The sequence below is a fragment of the Schistocerca cancellata genome, chromosome 3 (genome assembly GCF_023864275.1).
Source record: "Schistocerca cancellata isolate TAMUIC-IGC-003103 chromosome 3, iqSchCanc2.1, whole genome shotgun sequence".
Taxonomy (NCBI): domain Eukaryota; kingdom Metazoa; phylum Arthropoda; class Insecta; order Orthoptera; family Acrididae; genus Schistocerca; species Schistocerca cancellata.
The window spans coordinates 775,737,274-775,762,568 of record NC_064628.1 but is presented as its reverse complement, the minus strand read 5'-3'; the positions used below and the strand labels follow the sequence as shown (position 1 = coordinate 775,762,568).

The window sequence follows — 25,295 nt, the reverse complement described above, 5'->3', positions numbered from 1 at the left end:
ATGAATATAGTCTGCCGGATCATTAACATACAGCATGAACTACAAGAGTCTCAACACAATTCCATAGGGCTTGCATGAAGTTAGTTTTACTTCCGTCAACAACTCTCAATATGAGATAACATACTACACCCTTCTTACCCAATCTCCTCAAGCCAATCACAGATTTTGTTTGATGCCCCACATAATCGTACTTCTGTTAGTACACATTGGTGTGAAATTGAGTCAAATATTTTTCAGAACTTAAAAAATAATACATCCAGCTTGATTCAAGGCTTTTAGGATATCGTGAGCAAAGCACAATTTGCATTTTCACATGCTCAACGTTTATGGAATCCAACAGAGGTAAGTCAGTGAGACTGGACAGTAGTTTTTTGTATCATTTCTGTTACCCTTCCTGTAGACCGGTGCGATCTAAGTTTTTTTCCAGTCACTGGGTCCAGTTTTTTATTTAATGGATCTACAATAATTGTGGTTAAAAGGTGAGCTAACTCTGCTGCAAATTCTGTATAGAATCTGATGGGGATTCCGTCACCCAGGAGCCTTGTTTCATTTTGGCTGCTTCTCAGTGTCATTGATGTTAATATCTGTAGCACTCATCTTCGCAGTAGTGTGAAATGTAAACTGTGGTAGTTTATCCATATCTTCCTTAGTAAAGGATTGAAAATAAGAGTTTAACATTTCTTCTTTTGCTTTGCTACACTTAATTTCAATTCTTGTCTTTTTTGTGAGTGTCTGGACACTAACTTTGGCGCCACTGATAGGCTTTACTTATAACTAGAATTACTTTAGATTTCGTGAGAGGTCTTTTGATAAGATTCTTCTATGGAAGTCATTAAAGGATTTGCATATTGCCCTCATTTACTAATTATTGTTGTCACAACTACCCCATGTTCCCTGATAACATTTTCAGTATGGACATTTTCAAAGAGGTCAGGTCTACTTATTGTTATTAGGTTCAATATATTACCATCATTAGAGTCCCGGAATATCTGTTCTAGATAATTTTCAGAAAATTTTAGTAATGTTTCACAGAATGTCTTGTCATGTCCACCACTTAGGAATCTGTGAGTATACCAGTTGGTTGTTGGATTGTAAGGTCTCATCCAATAATGTCAGTATGATTTGGGAACATATGGAATAGGGGATTGAGATTTTCTCCAAATTTTTTGGTTAAAAGTAGGAGTGATTCTGGTGGACAATAGAAAGGTCCAATTACAAGTTTATGCCCACCCTGGTGGATAGTGAGTGTTGGCTAAACACTTTCACACGCAGGTTTCCACTCTGCCCTCATGGATTTGAGTTACTTGTCTGCTGGGACAAATGCACCTCTTCCCGTTACCCTATCCCTTAAATATATGCTTATACATGGCCCAAAAATCTCACTGCTGTCAGTTTAGGTTTTAGCAATTTTTCTGTACCAAGTGTTGTATGAACTACACTACTGTTTATGACTGCTTCAAACTCTGGTTCTCTGTTGTGAATGTTTCATCAGTTGATCACTACGGTTTTAATTGTTTTTCATTGAATCCTGTGTTAATACTTTGCAGTCTCTTAAAGCTATCATGATCTGTAATACATGGAGAGTTACCTAAAATAAACGCCCTTGTATATGCTCCACACATAGTCAGCCACCTGGGTAGCAACTTCTGTTGTGTAGTGCACCCAGTCCAGGAAGTCTCAGCCTACCTGTCACATAACCTTTGAAGTCTCTGATTCAAGCCTTCTGCTCAGGTCTGAAACAGAGGTACCCAGTCAGTTTTGAGAGCTATGCTACACACTGTGAGCTTTGTTGTAAATTTGTAAAGAAGGCTGGTCTCCTCAACTCTCCCTTCCAGTCACTGAAATGATCCTCAGATCCCAGATGTCAGGTATCTGTGGTTCCACTTATCAATCTGCAGTCAGTTGCACCCTGCTACCTCAATGGCAGCCAGAACAATCTTCAACATGTTGAATGAGACTCCAGCCATACACAGGATACAACTGCCTAAGGGGAGCCATTACTCATCATACATTTGAAATGCTAATAGTAAACATATCCCTATTCTGCACTTGGTTCCTCATGACAGAGGTCACAACAGGCTTTCCAACAATTGAAGTGTGTCTGGCTCAGTTTCAGTGCAAAACAGTACCTTACATACCATGGTTAGGAGGACCTACCACTAACACACCAGTCATGGTCAAATGGATGAACATTTATAGACCCTGTACTTGCTACAGAGGAAATACACTGAAGATCCAAAGAAACTGGTACACCTGCCTAATATTGTGTAGGGTCCCATGAACACACAGAAGTGCCACAACATGATGTGGCGTGGACTCGACTAATGTCTGAAATAGTGCCGGAGAGAATTGACATCATGAATCCTGGAGGGATTGTCCATAAATATGTAGAGTTTGAGGGGGTGCAGATCTCTTCTGAACAGCACGGTGCGAGGCATCCCAAATATGCTCAATAATGTTCATGTTTGGTGGACAGTGGAAGTGTTTAAACTCAAAACAATGTTCCTGGAGACACACTGTAGCAATTCAGGACTTGTGAGGTTCTGCTGGAATAGCCTAAGTCTGTTGGAGTGCACAATGGACATGAATGGATGAAGGTGATCAGACAGGATGCTTACATATGTGTCACTAGTCAGAGTCATATCTAGATGTATCAGGGGTCCCATATCACTCCAACGGCACATGCCCCACACCGTTACAGAGCTTCCGCCAGCTTGAACAGTCCCCTGCTGATATGCAGGGTTCATGGATTCATGAGGTTGTCTCCATACTCGTACACGTCCATCTGCTCGATACAATTTGAAACGAGACTCGTCGAACCAGGCAACATGTTTCTAGTCATCAACAGTCCAATGTCGGTGCTGATGGGTCCAGGCAAAGCATTAAGCTTTGTGTCACGCAGTCATCGAGAGTACACAAGTGGACTTTCGGTGCCGAAACCCCATATTCATGATGTTTCATTGAATGGTTCACACGTTGACACTTGTTGATGGCCCAGCATTGAAATCTGCAGCAATTTCCAGAAGGGTTGCACTTCTGTCACAATGAACGATTCTGTTCAGTTGTTGTTGGCTGTGTTCTTGCACGATCTTTTTCCAGCTGCGGCGATGTCAGAGATTTAATGTTTTACAGGATTCCTGATATTCATGGTACACTCGTCAAATGGTCATATGGGAAAACCCCCACTTCATCTGTACTTCGGAGACACTGTGTCCCATCGCTCCTGTGCTGACTACACCAACACATTCAAACTCACTTAAATCTTGAAAACCTGACATTGTAGCAGCAGTAACTGACCCAACAACTGCAGGAGTAACACTTGTTGTCTTATATAGGTGTTGCCGACTGCAGTGCTATATTATGCCTGTTTACATCTCTCTGTATATGAATATGCATACCAGTTTCTTTGGCGCTTCAGTGTTGTATCCATATGAAAGCATAGTTCTTGAGATACTTATGGTGTCTTTTGTACATAATTCATAGTATTTTGCCCAACACCCACATTCAAAGCAGCTTCCAATCGCTTGTCAGCAGTCAGAGTGACTTCCAGCTGCATATGAACAGCAACTTAACCCATCCTATGCATGAAAACTGCACTCACAGTGGGGCTGCAATCTGGCTGGTACAGTGTTTACCAGAACACTAAATACTGTAACTTCAAAGCAGCCCCACTGGCATTGCTTTATTTTAAGGAACTGTTATACTATGCTGACTGCAAGTCCCCTTTAATACCTGGTACTACAACATTCAAGCAATTGGTTGGTGGAAATAACAAGAGAAAAAACCTGTGATAAGGTTTACAGATTGCTCAAAGATAACTCTATTTTTTGAAACCTTTGAAGAGGTTATGCTCGCTACCAAACTCATTTAACTGTGTTGAAAACATTGCTATTACATGTTGACAGTATTAACCACTGCTAAAGTGGAAAACTAAATGGGATGCAATATGACAGATGTGATATGTGCAAAACACAATATTGCAACACAGTGGTTGAATTTGTAAGAGCCGACATTACCGATAGTTAAATTTCAAACAATGACTTAGAAACAACAGGTCAATGAGCAGAAAAACATGGAAACATTACACTAACGATATAAGTACCTAAGGTGGAAATGATTTTCTAAAAAGATGTTGCTGCCACAGTTTACAGAATGCACAACTGTTGCGCACAATTTACTGTGGAATACATTGCACAAAACATTTGTAAATTTCCAAAGATTCTCAGAAATATAATCCTTTTCACATAAATATACAATAAAATTATGAAGAGATTGTTTTTGGGCAAGGATAATGTTGTAGAAACATTATAAAAAGAAATTTAGTTTACAAGTCACGATATAGTTCGAATTTTGCATGGGGCTCTCAAATGTTTAAAAATGCACAATAATTATGAAAGACACAAACCTTGACGTAATCAGTGAAAGATTATGAGAAATTTTAGAATTTCAGATCATACTAATCAGGCAAATGTGGTCTCTGACGTAGGATAATCTGGAAGTCAGCGTATATTTGTAAATAAATGTGCAGAATGCACCCATTTTTTACTAGGGTGAATTTGTGACACCTTGTACACTATCATGTCATAGATGAACAATACAGCATCAGAATAGTGCAAATTGTGGACCATAAACAATTTGTGTCTTTTGTTTAAGATGGCTAACAATGTAAAATAAGGTAATTTTTAAAACATTCTATTAATCCATCAAGAGAGAGAGAGAGAGAGAGAGAGAGAGAGAGAGAGAGAGAGAGAGAGAGGGGGGGGGGGCACTTTACAACTCTGGCTTTTTATGTGTATTTGCAGTTAATTATAATGAAATCTAAAGCTGTGAAGAGAGAAAAAATATGTCAGGGAGGAGTACTGGTTTAAGGCCCAAGTGATACAAGCCATCTCTGGGGTTGCCAAGCTGTGAGGGTGCCACAATTGTAAGATTTATATACAGAATGCATTGCAATTAGTAGTGGCCATTTGTGGCACTAAGCTGAGAGGGTTGCCCAGGTGCAATATTTGTGTACAGTATGTTTTACAATCAATAGCGAAAACTAACACGGGTGAAAATGTACAAAGTAGTAGTGGGGCAAAGAGGGTGTCAAATAATAAGTTGCTTGTGTGGATATACGTTCTCAAACGGGCCCTGGACAGGATCACCTAAGTTAATTATTCAGAATACCATAGCTGACACTATAATAGTCACTTCTGCCAATGACATACGTTCTTCCAGTTTACACGTAAATAATACTATACATAAACTTCTGCCATCAGAATTATGCAACAGTTCAACAAACACATACAGCGCAATAACTAATATAAATGAAAGCTCTGGTCTCCTTGTTCCTCCAGTTGTAGGACTGCTGCAGTATTACTGAAAGCAAAAGGCACAGGTAGTATTGAAATTAGCCTGAACATAGAATCAGGAGTTATTGTCCTTATATTTTGCAGAGGTGGGTTGTATGCCCTTTTATCAAGGTTCTAGAAGTGTTCATTTTATGCATAATGCAATATTTTGTTCCTTGATTGGGTGACCAAGGTTTCATATGCATGCATGATGGGGACCTGACATCCCACATGCAAAAAATTACATGAATCAGACACAGTGTATCCAAATAAAAAGGAATGTAGTCTAATTCTGAATACAAAAATTCATGTTTGGATTGACAATAATATGTAAAACTTCTTAAGAAAAGTTTCTAATTCCTCCATGTGCCTATGCTTCATGTCATTCTGGAGCAAAGTATCACTAATTAACAACTGAAAAAAAAAAAAGAAAATCGCGTGGTATTACCAGTACAGGTGTGCTTTGAATATGAATTCCACACCTGGGATCTTGTTCTGTTTCTTTCAGTGTTTTCCTGTAGCGACCATCATGTCTTTTACCATGTACTTTACTTCTGCTACCATGCACTTGTCAGCCTTGGCCTGAGATAATTTAATGGACAGCTTGATTTCATCATTTGTATTATGAAGTTCCAATATTTCTCTTTCACAAATATAAGAATGCTTCAATTTGAACAATACGTTGCCATACGTCTGCTGCCACAGACGTTGCAATAAAATTTATATGTTTATATTACCACTTCAGTACAAAATTGTGGTGTAAGAATGGTTCAGAAGAGGAAAAGTATAATACATCCCATAATATGATAGAAAGAACTACAAAGAGCCAAAGGAATATACTTACCTACTTGGCATCACAACAAATTGTGAATAATTTAATCTTTCTGTTGTGTTTCTCTCTGTTCTGTAAATACAGAGGCATATGTGACTAAGTCGTAAACAGTGTCAAACGTAACTTGATAAGAGCATAGTCCAGGTAGTGCTTTTGCTGCAACAATTTTGAATCCGAGATGCTCTGTTGATAGCACAGACAACAGACACCACATTATTTTGTTTAAAAGACCAGCTTTGGTTTAAAATGTATAATTTATTTGTGGAAGTAGGATGATACACATTACAGCTCACTGTGAATATATTCTGTTGTTGCTTTGATGTCTTCTTCATGAAATGTTCCACAATTGGCAGGGTAGTGAATCTGTAAGAAAAGGATTTCAGTTATTCTTCAAGAAATGAAAATACGCTAGACTCTTGCTAATTGGCCCTCAGTAGTATGGCCTCTCGGTAATCTGGCGCACATCCAAAAACACATGCACAATTAATTATCATGCATAACAATGCTTACTTAAACAATGCTTTATATACTGTATTTGAAATTGTAGCTTTCTTTACAGTTCGGAATCAAGTCTTCTAAAAGGAAACACGTTACGCTAGACCTAAAGCAGAAACACAGAATTTTAGATAAGTTAAATCGAGGTTCTTCGCAGAAAGCCATTGCTGCTGAGTTGGACGAACAACTATTTATGACATCAAAAAGGAAGAAGATGTTATTCGACGGTACTCAACACGAATGGATAGTGAGTTGGGAAAATGAAAGGTTATGCGAAAGAGTGAGAATGAAGAACTGGATGGAGCTGTTTATAGATGCTTCATACAATAACCCAGTAAAGGAACTCCTGTTAGTGGCCCGATTATAAAGGAAAAAGCAGCTGCATTTAACAAACAACTTGGCGGTAGTAACTTGTTTGCAGCGAGTGAAGGTCAACTTTCAAACTGGAAAAAACGACATGGCATTCGGCAGCTGACAGTCAGTGGGGAAAGTCACTCAACTAATGATAAGGATGCTGATGAGTTTGTAAGCAAGATACGGATGATAATAGTGGAAGAGGATTTAACTGCTGATGCTTTGTATAATGCTGATGAAACAGGACTCTTTTACAAGTTGCTTCCTTCAAAAACATTAGCTGCCAAGAATGAGAAGGAAGCTCATGGTTACAAGCAACAGGAACAGCATGTAACATTAATGGCATGTTGTAATGCAAATGAGAGTCATAAACTACCGCTTATGGTGATTGGAAAATCCCAACATCCACGTTATTTTCAACACACTGGCATAAATACTCTACCAGTGCAGTATTGCGCTCAGAAGAAAGCATGGATGGACAGACAAATATTCTCTTGGTGGTTCCAGCGCTGAGAAAAGAGCTATAGAAGAAAAAACTTTCACTGAAAGCTATCCTTATAATTGACAATGCTCCCAGTCATCCTTCAAATGTTTCTCTAAAGTCCAATGGTATACAAGCATTCTTTTTCCCACCCAATGTGACAGCCCTAATTCAGCCCATGGACCAGTGAATTTTGGAATAAATTAAACATCATTATCGACATTCACTGCTCGTCTCGTTGCTGAACGAAAATAAAAACGACTCTATCGAGACTATGCTGAAGGCTTGGAAAGTAATTAACATATGTGATGTTATTTTCCAAGCAGCCGAAGCATGGGATAAAGTGGGGAGCGCTACCATAATGAAGAGCTGGAGTAAATTGTGACCATCCACTGATGCCGAGTTGGATCCAGTAGTGAGTGACAACGATGAGCCAGTCAATTCGGAATTATCAATTACTTTGTACACTGATATGTTTCACAACCTTCTAGAAGGAGAAGAAATTGATGATGAACATGTTACTAAGTGGCTGAATGAAGGAAACTGTGATACGGACCAAAACTTTAACAGATGAAGAAATAATCAAAAGTATGCAAGGAAGTAATGATGAAAGTGATAAAGAAGAGGACACAGGAGGAGAGAGCATGAAGATTTCTCACACTGCTGGTGTGAAACTGCCAAGGTCTTCCTGGAGTAAATTATGCAACAAGCAGATATATGCAGTACCGATGTAATGCTTGTAAAGCGATTGTGTGATAAAGCATGCCACTATTGAGTATCATCATTGTGACAGTTAAAAATTAGGGACATCTTTCATAGTGAGTGATATGACTGTATAATTATGTACAGTATACACTCAAGGACTAAGTTTTCTTTGAAAATTAATGTATTTTTGGATTTAATAAAGTATATCCGCTATGTTTTAAAATTGTATTCTTCAGTTTAATAAAGTACAATACACTATATCCTCTATGTTTTCAAAATAAATAAAAAACGAAATAAATGAATAAAATAAATTTCAGATACTCAATAATCCAGCACTTCTGCTAATCCGACACCCATAAGTGCCAGGAATGGCCGGATTAGTGAGAGTCAAGTGTAGTATTTTATAAGAGAATCAATGACTTGGCTTTATTGTCCAAATTCTTAGAAAAAACCTCATTCCACAAAGTGCGTAACACCCAGCGCACTTTGGTCTATTCACTGTTCATATGATCTTGAAATGCAGCCCTGCTGGATTTTGAACATATCTGAAAACATTCTAAGTTGATTTCTGAATGGCTCATAAGTAGATGTTTGAATGTGCGCTTTGTGTATGTGATGTCCCTGCCAGGGGAATCCCTGTCTCATCTATAAATAGGAAACTTTCCCACAGACAAAAGGGTAAGGGCTATACGAGGTGAGCTGTATAAACCCAAGTATGTGAATGCCAATCACATTTTGTTTATGTGGTTGATTGGGTGTGCCAATGATAAGTGTTGTTATAATTATTAGTGAAATCCATAGATTCAGACTACCAGAGTGGAAAGAAACAACTAACAGGAATAACAGGTAAGAAATATTACATATTCTCAGTGTCTCCAAGAAAATAAAATTTTGACAGAAAATTTTTGCCAGAATGTTGTGCTATGAAGGACCAGTTGTACAGTTCCCGGCTAGCAGCCACTTAAGTTCTGTCTTCAGAATAGCGCAGAAAACTCATTGTACAAACATGTAATAACAAGTAACTGGAGAATAAACATGGGATAACTGAACTGGTGATTCTGTCAGGGTTAGTGAAGCCAATTAGAAAATAAAGTTTTGACAATGGCAGGAATAGTTACAGAATTAGTGATGACAAGATTGTTTTTTAGAATGAGGAAGGAGGAGAAATGGGGACATAACACAAATTATATGTAAGAATATGACAAGTCCAAATTTGTATAAAAAATTTATACTACCACTACAACTTTTTGATTCCATGCTTGAGAACTGGAGCATATGAACGAAATGTAAAACTATTTCCTAACATAAAACATATTGTTTGTGCTAGGCCTAATAGGCATTTGATGTTGATATTTCTTGAATTACATTCGGATGTGTTATAGATGTAAATGAGGCAGATAAAAATAACCGTGAGTGCCAAAACAGTCTCGCTTATTTGGCATGGGTTACAATTGCTGCAATATTAGAAAGGCTTATTTTATTTTATCCAGCAGATAGTGATAACAGATGTAATCAAAATGAGAAACTGCACCATTCTTGGGTACTACTCATATTAACAACTTTTTCAGTGTCAGTCAAAGACACTTTGATTTTTCATGTAGCAAAACATTTGAAAAACTTTCATGAGGTAATAGATTCTTTTGTAGAAAGGAAAGCTCGCTGTATAGAGCTGTAGAAAGATTAGAGACAAAGAAATGCTGGGACTTAAGGATTGAAGAAAAGTGTACTGTTTTGCTTGTCTCTTGTCTTTACTGGTTTTACGTTTTTTAATTTTATGTCTTAGTAAAGAAAAAGTTATTAGCTAATAAGCAATAAAGAGTGCAAATTTTCTGAAGAGTTGTTATTCTCTTGGTCACAAATAAGCCCCAATATTAATTGTGTGTGTGTGTGTGTGTGTGTGTGTGTGTGTGTTTTTAGGGGAGTAGGATGTCAAACTGCCCGTCTAGGAGCAGGAGAGGCACCACAGGGCATCTTAATTTCCACTGTCCTGAATATAGATGTGGTGGATTCCATTACAAAATATACATGCTTGAATCCCACAAAGCAAAATACAGTGACATGTGATAAAAGAATGCTGTTTGAAGAGGCATGTCACTGCACTTCGGCATACTTAAGACCCAATAACATGTCTTACATTTCCTCAAACATATATGTTTTATATATCAAACTCTTCAGAAAGATGTGGGTTATAAAATTAAATATTTTTGAAAAATCGATTTTTTTTCTATCTTTGATGTCCTATTGCAAATGCACAAGGGAGGTGGTGGTGTCACTATCAAGCTTTTACCCTGGTTTGGAAATATTGTAGATCTGGGGGTGCATTATGGTGATTACTTTTTAAATAATAAACAGTTTACTTTATTTTTTCCACCTGTCCCATCATTTGTTTGCCCCTTTAATTATTCCAAAAAGGCCCACTTGGTGCTTTATTTATTTTTTGTTATAAGTTTCAAAAAAAGTGGTTCACTCAGAAGGGAAGGAGGAAGCAAAAGGAAACTTAATGTGTTGAGAGGGTATGTTGCGTTATTTAAGTGATAGCCATCAAACTTATATTGTTATAATTTTATATGACAGAACTTTATATTGCAGATTTACTTGAAAATCATCAGCAGTCTGTGCTTCCCAGTCATGACACAATTTCAAAAACAGCTGTTGATGTCGCAGTGTTAGTGGCAGCTTATGCGTGGGGCATAATTCCTTAGTGTGGCAATGCTGGTCTCTGGCTGTTGGTGTGGGGTGACATAGAATGTTGCAGGTATTCCATTACTTGTTCTCAGGTGGCAGGCATAAATGTGAAGGGGTACAGTGTGTGCAGTGAACAATATGTGCATGAAGTTATGACAAACTGACAATGTCTTCTGGTCGCTTCGCTTTTTTTTGTTGGACACACAATGGTGACTTGTTGGTGTAGCATCAGAAATTGTAAAAAAATTAATGTCATTATCAGGTCCCCATCTGCACCCATTATGCAATAGCGAGATTATTATAAAATACATCTGTATGACTCTTGGTTTTACAGTGATTATTGATGATAAGGGTGCTCTTATATGATTGACACTCTTTTGCCCAGCACCCGTCTCTAAAAGTGCTTAATGTTAGATTCTTTAAAAAAGAATGGCTTCCATTGTGTAGTACACCATATTGCACAGATACTATGAGACAGACCTAAATATGATTTATTCAAATCATGGTGAAGAAATGAGTTATTTAAAATTAATTTTAAATAATACTGTTCCTAGTCACCTTGTGGATTTCTCAGAATAAAATTCAGTCATCAGTTGCAAATATATTTGTAATACACTGCAGCAGTTTTGACAAATTAACTTATCATCTTCAGAAGCTTAGAACTGGTTTAGCAGATGACAACATCTTCAAAGAAGCATGTACATAAATATGATTCAGTTACTGTAAATTATCAATCTGTGTTTACAGTAGTCACCGTATACATTATGTACATTTATGGACATATGGCATTATGAGTCTATGGAGAAGGTACTGACATTTTCTAAACTGATACTAAACTTCTGAAGATGACAAATTAATTTCTCAAAACCAGTAAAGTGTATTAAAAATATATTTGCAACTGATGACTGAATTTTATTCTGAAAAATATATAAAACAGTTGCCGAAAATTATAGCCACGAATAAAATACTTCATCTTGTGTACTGATTCCCTTCCCTACCTTTTTGTGTTCTTTCTCTAATTACCACAATATTGGTGGTGGCAGAATATTAAAAACCAAACCTTCCTTTCTTCATCAAGTATAAATACTGTGTTGCACTCAAAAATTGTTGTGATAAAATTCAAAACACACATTCAGAATGAGCAGGGTTCATGTGACAGACATATATGGGCATTTGAAGATTGCCTGTCTGTATTAATATCAGGATAGTTCCTTAGAGGCCAGGATCCATTTGTTCTCATATCATTTTCAAAACAAAATGGATGCATCATCTTGAAAGATATTGTTGTTAACAAGGCATTCATCACTAACAATAAAAAAGAAAAAAAGGTACAACTTTCTGCCGACACATTTTTCCACCTCTTGTAGATACTGAAACAAAGATGGAGAAAGGCCTTTAGCACCAGACATATACATGACCAAAAACTGATCAATATCTTAGTTTTTTTGAAGCAGAGGTTCCTGCATCTGTCAAAGGGAGGAGTGAGTTAAGAAAACATGAGTATTACAAGATACATTTGGAAAGGCACACAATCTCGTGCTCTGAGAAGAACAAAGGACAATATACAATTATCCTCATGCCTCAATTAACCTAGAATATTCATTGTGGAATGAAGGAACCTCTGGTACAGAAGCCTATCACATTGGTCATGTTTTCTTTCTGTGAACAATCTGGTAAGCGAAGGTTGCAAATTAACATTTTGGAATTTGAGAGTTTATCTTCATGTATGAGATAATAGGTGTCCTGTGGCAGTAGAAGGTTCCATTTTTATTTTTATTTTTTTCCCTGTTTTCTCTCTTTGGAACAGTGTAATCCGACTAACCTTTCACATTCTGTCGATAAACTGTAATCGTTAGCATTCAGTAAGGAAATTAAAACCTATAAGCTGGGTACATTGGTACTCATTTCAAGAGATGATATGCAAATGACATGCATAATCATCTACAGCTCTATTGTTTGGTGTTTAATGCACTCGACTCATAGTTGGGAAGAGCAGGGTTAAAATCTCAGTCCAGCTATCTGGATTTGGGTTTTTCATGGTTTCCCTACATTGTTTATGAGGAATGGTTTCTTTGAAAAGGACACTTGCATTTTTCCCTATCCTTGCCTTTATCCTTGAGCTTTTGTTGTCGACAGGCTAGTAAATCCTGATTTCCATTAATTTTTTAGTAGCCCCACTGAGCATCAATATAGGAATTCATCTATCTGTGTAACTGCTACAACATCCAGTGAGGACACTGCAACCCAACTGGGATGAGGTCTATAGCAGTTACTGCATGATCTGGCTGCCAGGACTGATAAAAGGGCAGTAGGAGCTTACTAAAAGCTTCTTCAGTTTTTACCAGTGTCAGTATTATACATTGATCTCACTGGGTCCTTTAAAAATAAACTGTGAGCTTCTTTTGACTATGTTTGTTTTTCTGTTTGGATGTTGCCTGTATCCACTACCACTGGACTTTTTCTTGGGCTTGGGTGATGAAAGGTTTTCTTCACCAGACTTTTCAGCATTATCCTCTGATCTACCTGTCAATACTTTTTGAACCATTGTGGAGTGCGTGGCAGGGGCACTTCCCTTTCTAACACAGGTTAGGTTATCTTCCTGTTCCATTTGCTTATGGAGGGCAGTAAGAATGACAATTTCAATGCCTCTGTGCTTGCTATAATTGATCTAATGCTCTCTTCACAATCCTTATGTGAGACATAGATAGGATGATGTAGTATGTTCCTACATTCTTCACTTGATATTGGTTCTTGAAAGTAGATAGGTAGGTTTTTGTGAGATGGTTGGTGTCTGACTTGAAGTGTCTGCCAGTAGGTTTTTCAGTATTTTTGTGGAACTCTCCCAAGGGTCAAACAAACCTTTTTTGTATACATTCAGTACCCCCAGTCATTCCTGTTTGGTTTGGGCCCCCAAACTCTAGAGAAATATTCTAACACAGGAAGCACCCCAAATTAAACAGATTAAGTCTGAATAAAAAAATATTGTATAACACAGAAATGTGCCCGTGCCACCTCTCATCAGTGTCATTCATCAGTAAAACTGTGCATTTGAGTTCAATCAGTACTTGAAAGATAATGAATCTACAGACAACAGAAGCACAACTTGCTGAAGAAATGTGTGCAAGAGTCATCAATGAGGTTGTGTTTAGCAAAAGACATAAACATTTGCTTGAAACAACATATGTTAACACATGCAGAACTTAGAATCATATTTCCCAAAACAGAAGTAGTTGTCTTGTCAGACTTCCTTCTCTTATTTATCATCAAAGTACATATGTGGATTTTCAATGAAGTAATTAAAATACATATATTGTTTTGAGCAAATTTTTAGCTTTATGCCTTATAGTACCTCTGTTGTGACTCTTGTGAAACTTTTACTTTACTTTACTCTACATGTGGCAAGGGCCTTATTGACCGTATGCCTGCTCTGTGAGCCTCTTCCACTTCTGTCTGTCCAATGTGCTGTTTGTCTAGTTGCTGTTGCTGTTCATCCTTGTTGTGTCCTCCCGAATGTTATCCCGCCATCTGATTCAGGGTCTCCCTCTTCCTCTCGTTCCATCTACTGTTCTGCTGAATGTCATTCTGGGTAATCTATTCTCTGTCATTCTTGCTATAAGGCCTGCCCAATTCAACCTTCTCCTCTTGAGCACTTCGACGAAGTTAAGGTGTTTGTACAGTCCTCTTAATTCCTCATTTCTTCTTATTCTCCATTCCATGTTGTTTTTGTTGTATACAGGTCCAAAAATTTTCCTTAATACTTTTATTTTGAATATTAAAAGTTTTGCTTCATTTTTCATTCTAAATATTAATGTTTCACATCCATATAACATCAGGTATAATGGCCAATTGATATAAGTGGATTTTGAAGTTACTGCTAAGTGATCTTTTTCTTAGAATTTTGATGAAACTAAAAAGTGTCTTGTTTGCTGTTGCTAAACAGGCATCTATTTCTATATCTGTTCTGTTGTTATTACTAAAAAGACTTCCTAGGTACTTGAAGTGGTCAATAGTCTTGAAATTGAATCCATCTACAGTCAAAGGTGCATCTTTTCTGGTTTTCTTACTTATAGGCAGATATTCTGTCTTTTCTTCATTAATGTGTAATCTTGTTTTCTCAGCAATTTTGTAGTAATGTTGCATCATTCTGATTAATTCTGTTTTGGAACTACTTGTTAGTGCTACATCATCTGCATAGGCAAGTCTTGCAATGTTCACATCTTGTAGCTGGATCCCTTGTGGACTGGTTTTAGAAAATTCTCTGTTGATCTTCTCTAGGACAAGGTTAAATAAAATAGGTGAAATGGCATCCCTTTGCCTCAGTTCAGTGTACACCTTAATATTTTAAGTTTCTCCTACCGGTGTCTTTATGTGACATAAAGTTTCATCTGCATACATTTTAACTAATCTGATTAATTTTGATGGTATTTTAAATTCCTTCATTATATTTAGGAGTGTCTGTCAGTGTATGCTATCATAGGCCTTTTTAAAATCTACGAATAATATGTGGACATCTACACTGAATTCCCACTCCTTTTCAGTTACTTGTCTTACGGTGAATAAGTGGCTGCAGATTCCTCGACTTGCGCCATAGGGTGGTGGGGTTTCGGGTTCCGCTGGATAGGTCAGGAGTCCACTACACGCAACAAGCGGCTACACGGGTAGCAGGGGTTGTGTGGCGTGGGCTGGGCGGTTTTTTAGGTTAGATGGCCTCGGGCAAGTGCAGAAAGGACAACAGCCTCAACGGGTGCGGGGCAAAGTCAGGACATGCGGGGACCAAGCAGCAATCGGTATTGTAATTGTAAACTGTCGAAGCTGCGTTGGTAAAGTACCGGAACTTCAAGCGCTGATAGAAAGCACCGAAGCTGAAATCGTTATAGGTACAGAAAGCTGGCTGAAGCCAGAGATAAATTCTGCCGAAATTTTTACAAAGGCACAGACGGTGTTTAGAAAGGATAGATTGCATGCAACCGGTGGTGGAGTGTTCGTCGCTGTTAGTAGTAGTTTGTCTTGTAGTGAAGTAGAAGTGGATAGTTCCTGTGAATTATTATGGGTGGAGGTTACACTCAACAACCGAGCTAGGTTAATAATTGGCTCCTTTTACCGACCCCCCGACTCAGCAGCATTAGTGGCAGAACAACTGAGAGAAAATTTGGAATACATTTCACATAAATTTTCTCAGCATGTTATGGTCTTAGGTGGAGATTTCAATTTACCAGATATAGACTGGGACACTCAGATGTCTAGGACGGGTGGTAGGGACAGAGCATCGAGTGACATTATACTGAGTGCACTATCCGAAAATTACCTCGAGCAATTAAACAGAGAACCGACTCGTGGAGATAACATCTTGGACCTACTGATAACAAACAGACCCGAACTTTTCGACTCTGTAAGTGCAGAACAGGGAATCAGTGATCATAAGGCCGTTGCAGCATCCCTGAGTATGGAAGTTAATAGGAATATAAAAAAAGGGAGGAAGGTTTATCTGTTTAGCAAGAGTAATAGAAGGCAGATTTCAGACTACCTAACAGATCAAAACGAAAATTTCTGTTCCGACACTGACAATGTTGAGTGTTTATGGAAAAAGTTCAAGGCAATCGTAAAATGCGTTTTAGACAGGTACGTGCCGAGTAAAACTGTGAGGGACGGGAAAAACCCACCGTGGTACAACAACAAAGTTAGGAAACTACTGTGAAAGCAAAGAGAGCTTCACTCCAAGTTCAAACACAGCCAAAACCTCTCAGACAAACAGAAGCTAAACGATGTCAAAGTTAGTGTAAGGAGGGCTATGCGTGAAGCGTTCAGTGAATTCGAAAGTAAATACTAGGTACCGACTTGACAGAAAATCCTAGGAAGTTCTGGTCTTACGTTACATCAGTAAGTGGCTCGAAACATCATGTCCAGACACTCCGGGATGATGATGGCATTGAAACAGAGGATGACAAGCGTAAAGCTGAAATACTAAACACCTTTATCCAAAGCTGTTTCACAGAGGAAGACCGCACTGCAGTTCCTTCTCTAAATCCTCGCACCAACGAAAAAATGGCTGACATCGAAATAAGTGTCCAAGGAATAGAAAAGCAACTGGAATCACTCAACAGAGGAAAGTCCACTGGACCTGACGGGATACCAATTCGATTCTACACAGAGTACGCGAAAGAACTTGCCCCCCTTCTAACAGCCGTGTACCGCAAGTCTCTAGAGGAACAGAAGGTTCCAAATGATTGCAAAAGAGCACAGGTAGTCCCAGTCTTCAAGAAGGGTCATCGAGCAGATGCGCAAAACTATAGACCTATGTCTCTGACATCGATCTGTTGTAGAATTTTAGAACATGTGTTTTGCTCGAGTATCATGTCGTTTTTGGAAACTCAGAATCTACTATGTAGGAATCAACATGGATTCCGGAAACAGCGATCGTGTGAAACCCAACTCGCTTTATTTGTTCATGAGACCCAGAAAATATTAGATACAGGCTCCCAGGTAGATGCTATTTTTCTTGACTTCCGGAAGGCGTTCGATACAGTTCCGCACTGTCGCCTGATAAACAAAGTAAGAGCCTACGGAATATCAGACCAGCTGTGTGGCTGGATTGAAGAGTTTTTAGCAAATAGAACACAGCATGTTGTTATCAATGGAGAGACGTCTACAGACATTAAAGTAACCTCTGGCGTGCCACAGGGGAGTGTTATGTGACCATTGCTTTTCACAATATATATAAATGACCTAGTAGATAGTGTCGGAAGTTCCATGCGGCTTTTCGCGGATGATGCTGTAGTATACAGAGAAGTTGCAGCATTAGAAAATTGTAGCGAAATGCAGGAAGATCTGCAGCAGATAGGCACTTGGTGCAGGGAGTGGCAACTGACCCTTAACATAGACAAATGTAATGTATTGCGAATACATAGAAAGAAGGATCCTTTATTGTATGATTATATGATAGCGGAACAAACACTGGTAGCAGTTACTTCTGTAAAATATCTGGGAGTATGCGTGCGGAACGATTTCAAGTGGAATGATCATATAAAATTAATTGTTGGTAAGGCGGGTACCAGGTTGAGATTCATTGGGAGAGTCCTTAGAAAATGTAGTCCATCAACAAAGGAGGTGGCTTACAAAACACTCGTTCGACCTATACTTGAGTATTGCTCATCAGTGTGGGATCCGTACCAGATCGGGTTGACGGAGGAGATAGAGAAGATCCAAAGAAGAGTGGCGCGTTTCGTCACAGGGTTATTTGGTAACCGTGATAGCGTTAAGGAGATGTTTAGCAAACTCAAGTGGCAGACTCTGCAAGAGAGGCGCTCTGCATCGCGGTGTAGCTTGCTTGCCAGGTTTCGAGAGGGTGCGTTTCTGGATGAGGTATCGAATATATTGCTTCCCCCTACTTATACCTCCCGAGGAGATCACGAATGTAAAATTAGAGAGATTAGAGCGCGCACAGAGGCTTTCAGACAGTCGTTCTTCCCGCGAACCATACGCGACTGGAACAGGAAAGGGAGATAATGACAGTGGCACGTAAAGTGCCCTCCGCCACACACCGTTGGGTGGCTTGCGGAGTATAAATGTAGTAGATGTAGAAGTGACCTAGTGTAGATCTGTTTCTGCGGAAACCGCATTGGTAGTCCCCAATCAGTTCTTCTGTTATTGGTATCAGTCTACTTAATAGGCACCTTGATAAGATTTTGTAGGCGACACCCAGTAAGGCAATTCCTCTGTAGTTATCACAAAGAAGTGGATCATTCTTCTTAAATATGGGGCACACAACTGCAGTTTTCCAATCTGTAGGAATGGTTTCTGTCTTCCAAATTGTTTCTATTAAGGCCTGTATTTCTAATTCCAGTTGTGGGCCTCCATTCTTTAATAACTGAGCGTATATCAGGTCTTCGCCACAAGCCTTGTTATTCTTTAATTTCTTTATTGCTTGCTGTATTTCATTGATGGGGTAGCAACTGTATCAGCTGTATCAGTTGTATCAGGTTCTTCCAATTTAAAGTAAGAGTGTGGGTCATTGCAGTTGAGAAGTTGTGAAAAGTATGTCTTCCATCTTTTTTGTATGTCACTTTTGTTGGTCAATATTTTCCCATACTAATCCTTTATAAACTGTTCCCTTTTATTGAATTTACCAAAGGATTTTTTATATTTTGATACATTTTCCTTGTCCTATGATGATGGAAATCATCCTCCACTTCTCTGATCATATTTTTATAATACTCCCTTTTCTCTTGTCTTAGGGTTCTCTGCATTTCTTGGCCGAGTTTATAGTATCTTTCCTTTGATGACCTATTGTCCCTTTCTTTAATCCATGCATTCTTTGCATTTCTTCTTTCCAGTACTTTTTCATGAGACTTTGTGTTAAACCAAATTTTATTAGGTCAGTTTCTTTTACCTATGATTTTGGAAGCTGCTTCTTGAATACAGCCCTTCAGGTGTTTCCATCTGCTTTCAACGTCCTGTTGTTCTGTATTGGTCAGTCTCGGTTTTGTTAGATTGCTCTCAATTTCTTTTGTAAAATTTTCTTTTATATTTACTTTCACCAGGTTTCCTATGTTATATCTTGTAATTTCTTCTCTATTTCCATTTACTTTCCTTTTGAGTTCCACTTTCATTTTTGATTGGATTAACATGTGGTCTGTGTCACAATCTGATCCCCCTAAAAGTTCTGACATCCTTAATACTGTTTTGGAATCATTTCTGGATAGCTACATGATCTATTTGATTGACTACCTTTCCGTCTGGTGATATCCATGTTCCTAAATGAATGCGTTTATGTTGAAATTTTGTGCTGCTTATTGTGAGACCATTTGTCATTGCAAAGTTTATAACTGTTGGTCATAATTGTGGGTTAGATGGTATTGTTTCTTCATTGAATTGTGCCTTGGTAGTCTACATTTATTTAACTTCAAATATCGATTGTACACAAATACAGAGTTTTACAGACAAACAACAGTGCTGGTTGGTAGAACACACACATCCCGTTGCTTTAAAATAATTTTTATTCAATTTCAGTCATTTGTGTTGGAATACTTCCCTTGATGAGATGTATAAGTGTTTTGCAAGCAGCTCTACCAACAAACTGAAATCTGCCACTTGCTTTGCCTATTACTTTGCCTATCTGAGGAACTTGTCTCTTTATTGGTTTATGAGGATGCAACATGTATCTCCAGTGTGTGTATCAAGTTTTGTGCAAATAAATGTTGAATGCTTTCTCTTTTTTGAGTGACTGGTTCTGATTGTAAAGTGAGAGTACAGGTCCTAAGTGATGGGCTTTGGCATCATCACTTATCCTACCAGAAACTACATCAGAATCATCTACATGTGCAGTGTCCTAGACAATCATCCCATGAGGAGACTGCTTAGTTGGTAAGTATAGAGGTAACAATTGGAAATAGGTGTAAGGGGCAGTGAAACAAAAACAATAAAGATGGAAGAAAGTAATTCAACTGTTTATTATTTCAAAAGTTATCACCACAACTGTTAATAAATTTAGGTCACTGTGAGACAGGGTGGTCAGTACCTTCAAGGAAATATATTTATGGTTGCCTACAGAATCGTAATTATACCATCATGCACCTCTTTGTCCAAAGCAAAACGTCAGCTACTAATGTATTTCTCCAGGGCTCCAAAAATATGAAAATCACATGGGGAGAGATCGGGACTGCATGGAGGATGTGCAAGGGCTTTCCAGCAAAATGTCTGTGGCATACCCTATTAACCTCAGCAATATGTGAGCAGGCATTATCCTGCAACAGAATGATGTCATCTGTGAAGCCACTGCTCACTGACTTTTGGGTACATGGAGCCACAATTAATGCACAGTGGTGTGTGGATACTGTCCAAAGCCTCAAGCGTGCTATCACATCCAAACACCAGGAGTGTTGACAGATGGCATCATTCTGTTGCAAGATAATGTCTGCCACCTGTCAACACTCCTGGTGTTTGGACTTGATGGTGTGCTTCAGTTTTCAGACAGTGTCCACATACCACTCTGTGTTAATTGTGGCCCTGTGTTCCTAAAAGTCAGTGTGCACTTGGTTGACGGATGGCACCATTCTGTTACAGGATACTGCCAACTCACATGAAGGCACTGACCACCTTTTCTCACAGTGCAGTAAATGTATTAACAGTTATGGGGCAGGCCTACAGCAATCTGGGGTATCTGCCCCAGGTGGCAATGTCAGAACTGGAGCACATGAATGAAATGTGAAACTATTTCCTAACATAAAACTTTTTGCTTGTGGTAGGCCTAATACGCATTTGCTGTTGGTATTTCATGAATTACATTCGGGTGTGTTATATATGTAAATGAGGCAGATAAAAATGACCGTGAGTGCCAAAACAGTCTCGCTTATTTGGCATGGGTTACAATTGCTGCAATATTAGAAAGGCTTATTTTATTTTATCCAGCAGATAGTGATAACAGATGTAGTCAAAATGAGAAACTGCACCATTCTTGGGTACTACTCATATTAACAACTTTTTCAGTATCAGTCAAAGACACTTTGATTTTTCATGTAGCAAAACATTTGAAAAACTTTCATGAGGTAATAGATTCTTTTGTAGAAAGGAAAGCTCGCTGTATAGAGCTGTAGAAAGATTAGAGACAAAGAAATGCTGGGACTTAAGGATTGAAGAAAAGTGTACTGTTTTGCTTGGCTCATGTCTTTACTGGTTTTATCTTTTTCAATTTTATGTCTTAGTAAAGAAAAAGTTTTTTTCTTAGGAGTCCTTATTCTATTGGTCACAAATAAGCCCACCCAGTATTAATTGTGTGTGTGTTTTTTTAGGGGAGTAGTATGTCAAACCACCCGACTGGGAGCAGGAGAGGGACCACAGGGCATTTTAATTTTCTCTGTCCTGAATATAGATCTGGTTGTTTCCATTACAAAATATACATGCTTGAATTCCACAGAGCAAAATACTGTGCCGTGTGACAGAAGAATGCTGTGTGAAGAGGTGTGGCTCTGCACTTGGGCATACTTAAGACCCAATAACATGTCTTACATTTTCTCGAACATATATGTTTTGTATATCATACTCTTCAGAAAGGTGTGGGCTACAAAATTAAATATTTTTGAAAAATAGATTTTTTTTTCTATCTCTGATGTCCTATCTCAAACGCTCGAGGGAGACGATGGTGTCACTATCAAGTTTTTCCCCTGATTTGGAAATATTGTAGATCTAGGGCTGCATTATGGTGATTACTTTTTAAATAATAAACAGCTGACTTTCTTTTTTCCATATGTCTTCATCATTTGTGTGCCCCTTTAATTATTCTGAAAAGGCCCATTTGGTGCTTTATTTAATTTTTGTTATAAGTGTACAAAAAATTACATAAGACTGGCCAGTTAATAAAGAATTATTGCTGGATGTTGGGTTTTGGAAACTTACTTTCTAATACTTTTTAAATTTTGATCCTAAGCCATCGGCAACAAATCATTCTGGCATCCTGTGAAATGAGGCTTAAGACGAACAATGTTGTGACATATGTAACAAACTGCTGATTCCCTTTGTAGCATTTCACATTCTTTAATTGAGATTAAAAGTTAATGAGAATGCTGGATGTAGGTCCAACTCGAAGATTAAGAGATTGGCACAACAGTGGTTGACTGCAACAGACCAGTTAGATGACACAGAAAAATAATGACTTACCTAAGCTTTTTTCATATTGTAATGAGTACATTTGAACAAGAGGTCAAATAAAGTTTTGGTACATGTTAATTGCTATTTTTGAATAAGTGTTTTATGTTGCTACAATTTTGTTTCCATTATATAATGCTGGTGACATGATTAGAAAAACAATTATGGAGGTATGAAGGAACTTGGAAACACATTGGTAGTTTATTTTGATTTTACTTACTGTGCAATCATGACCTTCAACAGCAGCACTGTAAAGCTTCCAGAAAGAACTCCCATTGTTGCTTGACAGGATCCATATGGCAACCATGCTAAAAGACAGTAATAAACAAATTAAGTTGCAGTACCAGTACCTATTGAATGCAGTACTTCTATGATAAGAGTAATACATCAAGAATGACGGAAACATAAAAATTCCATTCATTACATTGACAATCTTATGTAAACGATAGATTGTTACTCACCATATATTGGTGAGTAGCAATCTATACCTTTCATAATATTGTCTTTATTCTATCCTGGATTTTCCACTGTTCCATTCACTGAATTCCTATTTAATAAAAATTCATGAGTAATGAAACAGAAGTTCTAAACGGATACAGGCAGTGTTGCAGACATTTGTTCAGTATGTTAAGCAGTTTGAAAGTTTAATTTTCATTATAATCACCCTGTATTAGTTTGCAAATTTACTTCTGGGCTGAAAATCAGATATTCTTATGCTGCACCCACATAACAACTAGTGCTAACTGTACATTTCCTCGTGAAATATTCACTTGTAGTCACGCTTACTTGATTTCGTTACTGTATCAATCAAAGGAGCTGTTCTGTGAAGGCCTAGTTTCTTTGTGGATAACTTTTTGTGGTAATTTGCTTTTCTGTTCCCAGAATGAGATATTCACTCTGCAGCAGAGCGTGCACTGGTATGAAACTTCATGGTATATTAAAGCTGTGTGCTGGACCGAGACTCGAACTTGGGACCTTTGCCTTTCGCAGGTGAGTGCTCTCCCAAATGAAGTACCCAAGCACAACCCACAACCTGTCCTCACAGCTTTACTTTTCTGTTAGCATTTAAAATAGAGTCAACATAGTTCATGTTTACACTGTGCACAAAAGCCGATTCTCACACAGTAAACAGCCAACTGCAAACACAAAGTGACATTTGTGGAAATGATTAAACTCAAGCAGTAATGTCTGCCATCAAGGTCACTTGATTAGAATACAAATGAGGCACTGAGACCCATAAGGGCCTAAACTACACAGCTGTTGAGCCCCCATTTAAGTGAATATTAGGGAAACCAGTGGTATAACTTTTCATGAATTTTCATGTATATACAGTGTGGGCCTACAGCACAGATAAACCTGACTCACCATAAGATCAACAGATTTCAAAATCAGGAATAAATGCTACACTCTCACAGCTGACGGTGATGTGATTTAGGCCCTTATGATTCTCAGCATCTCAAATGGATCACTGTATTATGAAATTCAGAACTTAATATACTATAATTCATTCAAAACCCCACAAAATAGGTTTACTGTCAGTACAACTTTAACATATACTGATGTCCGATCTATTTTTACTACAGTATATAGTGAGTGAAGTAGGATATCTGAGGAATGTGCTATCATCTAGCAGGATTTGTGCCAAGAGAACTGGGATGAAAGTCTTCCACAGTGTGCTACCACCTGGTGGCACTGGCTTAAACTTCTAGTTGAGTGGCAAGGCCTAGCTGTGCACATCGTCAACCTTACATGTTGTTTATCAAATCCCTATGTATTGGTCCAGAAGGATATTACGTCATGCGAGTTGCGCATGTGCAAAAGCACCTAAAAATGTGAACAATTGAAGGTTTGCTTGTGACCCTGATGCCAAGTTTCATGGAATCTAGAGGAGCAGTAGCATGGTAGATTTAAGTGCCATATCTTTCAGATTGCAGCATTTATGCTACGTTTAACAGCACTGAAAGAAAAATAACAAATAAATCTGCAAGGTGTCGAAAGTTAGAGTGTTCACATGCTCTCATGCTCTTACACAGCAGCTGGCACTGACTACTTGGCCATTTAGATTTAATTTTTACACATTTTCTCTAAAAACCACTTAAAATGCCTCCGTTATAGAGACTACAGTGCTATATGTGTCTGTATCTGAACTAGTGCTCCATCTCTAGAGACCTTATCATCTACTGGATGTCAAACCCTAATCCTCCTTCCCTCCAGTTAGAATCCAATGAATTAGTCTCAAAATTCATTGTGGGAGAAAGACGACAGTAAACTCTATTTCTTATGGATATAATTACCTTAGAGAGTTATCATTTGTAACAGTTTTCACAAACTTCACAAGGAAGCAGTATACAGAAATATGTTTATAAGAAATATCACACTGAACTTCAATATGAAGTCAGAAAGGGTCTTAGAAATGCGTACTAGACTACATTAAAGACAGATGCACATGTGGGTTTCTGAAATGAAACAGCACTCATGTCATCACAATAGTTTTCAGCAAAGGGAATGGGCAAACACATTCGCGGATATCTGGATATGGGAGTTGTTGAGTAATTTGACAAACAACACACAGAAAGATAAATGTTGTAGATCAGCTTTCAAGGTTGTGTTCTCCATAACATAGGAGCAGAGTGTAGTCAGTCTCCCCCCCCCCCCCCCTCTCAGTCTTTTTTGATTAATATTTTATTTCTTTTCTTTTTATTCCTCTTCACGGCAAAAATGTCTTATGGTAATTTTCTCATATGTTTTTTCAGTAGATACAATCAGAGCATCT

At 38.2% G+C, this 25,295-nt stretch overlaps 1 protein-coding gene across 1 annotated transcript in view; it reads right to left on the bottom strand.

Annotated features, from left to right (window-relative positions):
* Positions 1–6,400: 6,400 nt before the first annotated feature.
* Positions 6,401–25,295, bottom strand: part of LOC126175819 (uncharacterized) — a 30,869-nt gene continuing 11,974 nt past the window's right edge. Inside the window, exons 4-5 of the mRNA XM_049922812.1 lie at positions 22,743–22,830; positions 6,401–6,528 (exon numbers count right to left, since the gene is read on the bottom strand). Coding sequence (XP_049778769.1) covers positions 6,448–6,528; positions 22,743–22,830 — 169 coding nt within the window. The 3' untranslated portion in view covers positions 6,401–6,447. The remainder of the gene's footprint in view (positions 6,529–22,742; positions 22,831–25,295) is intronic.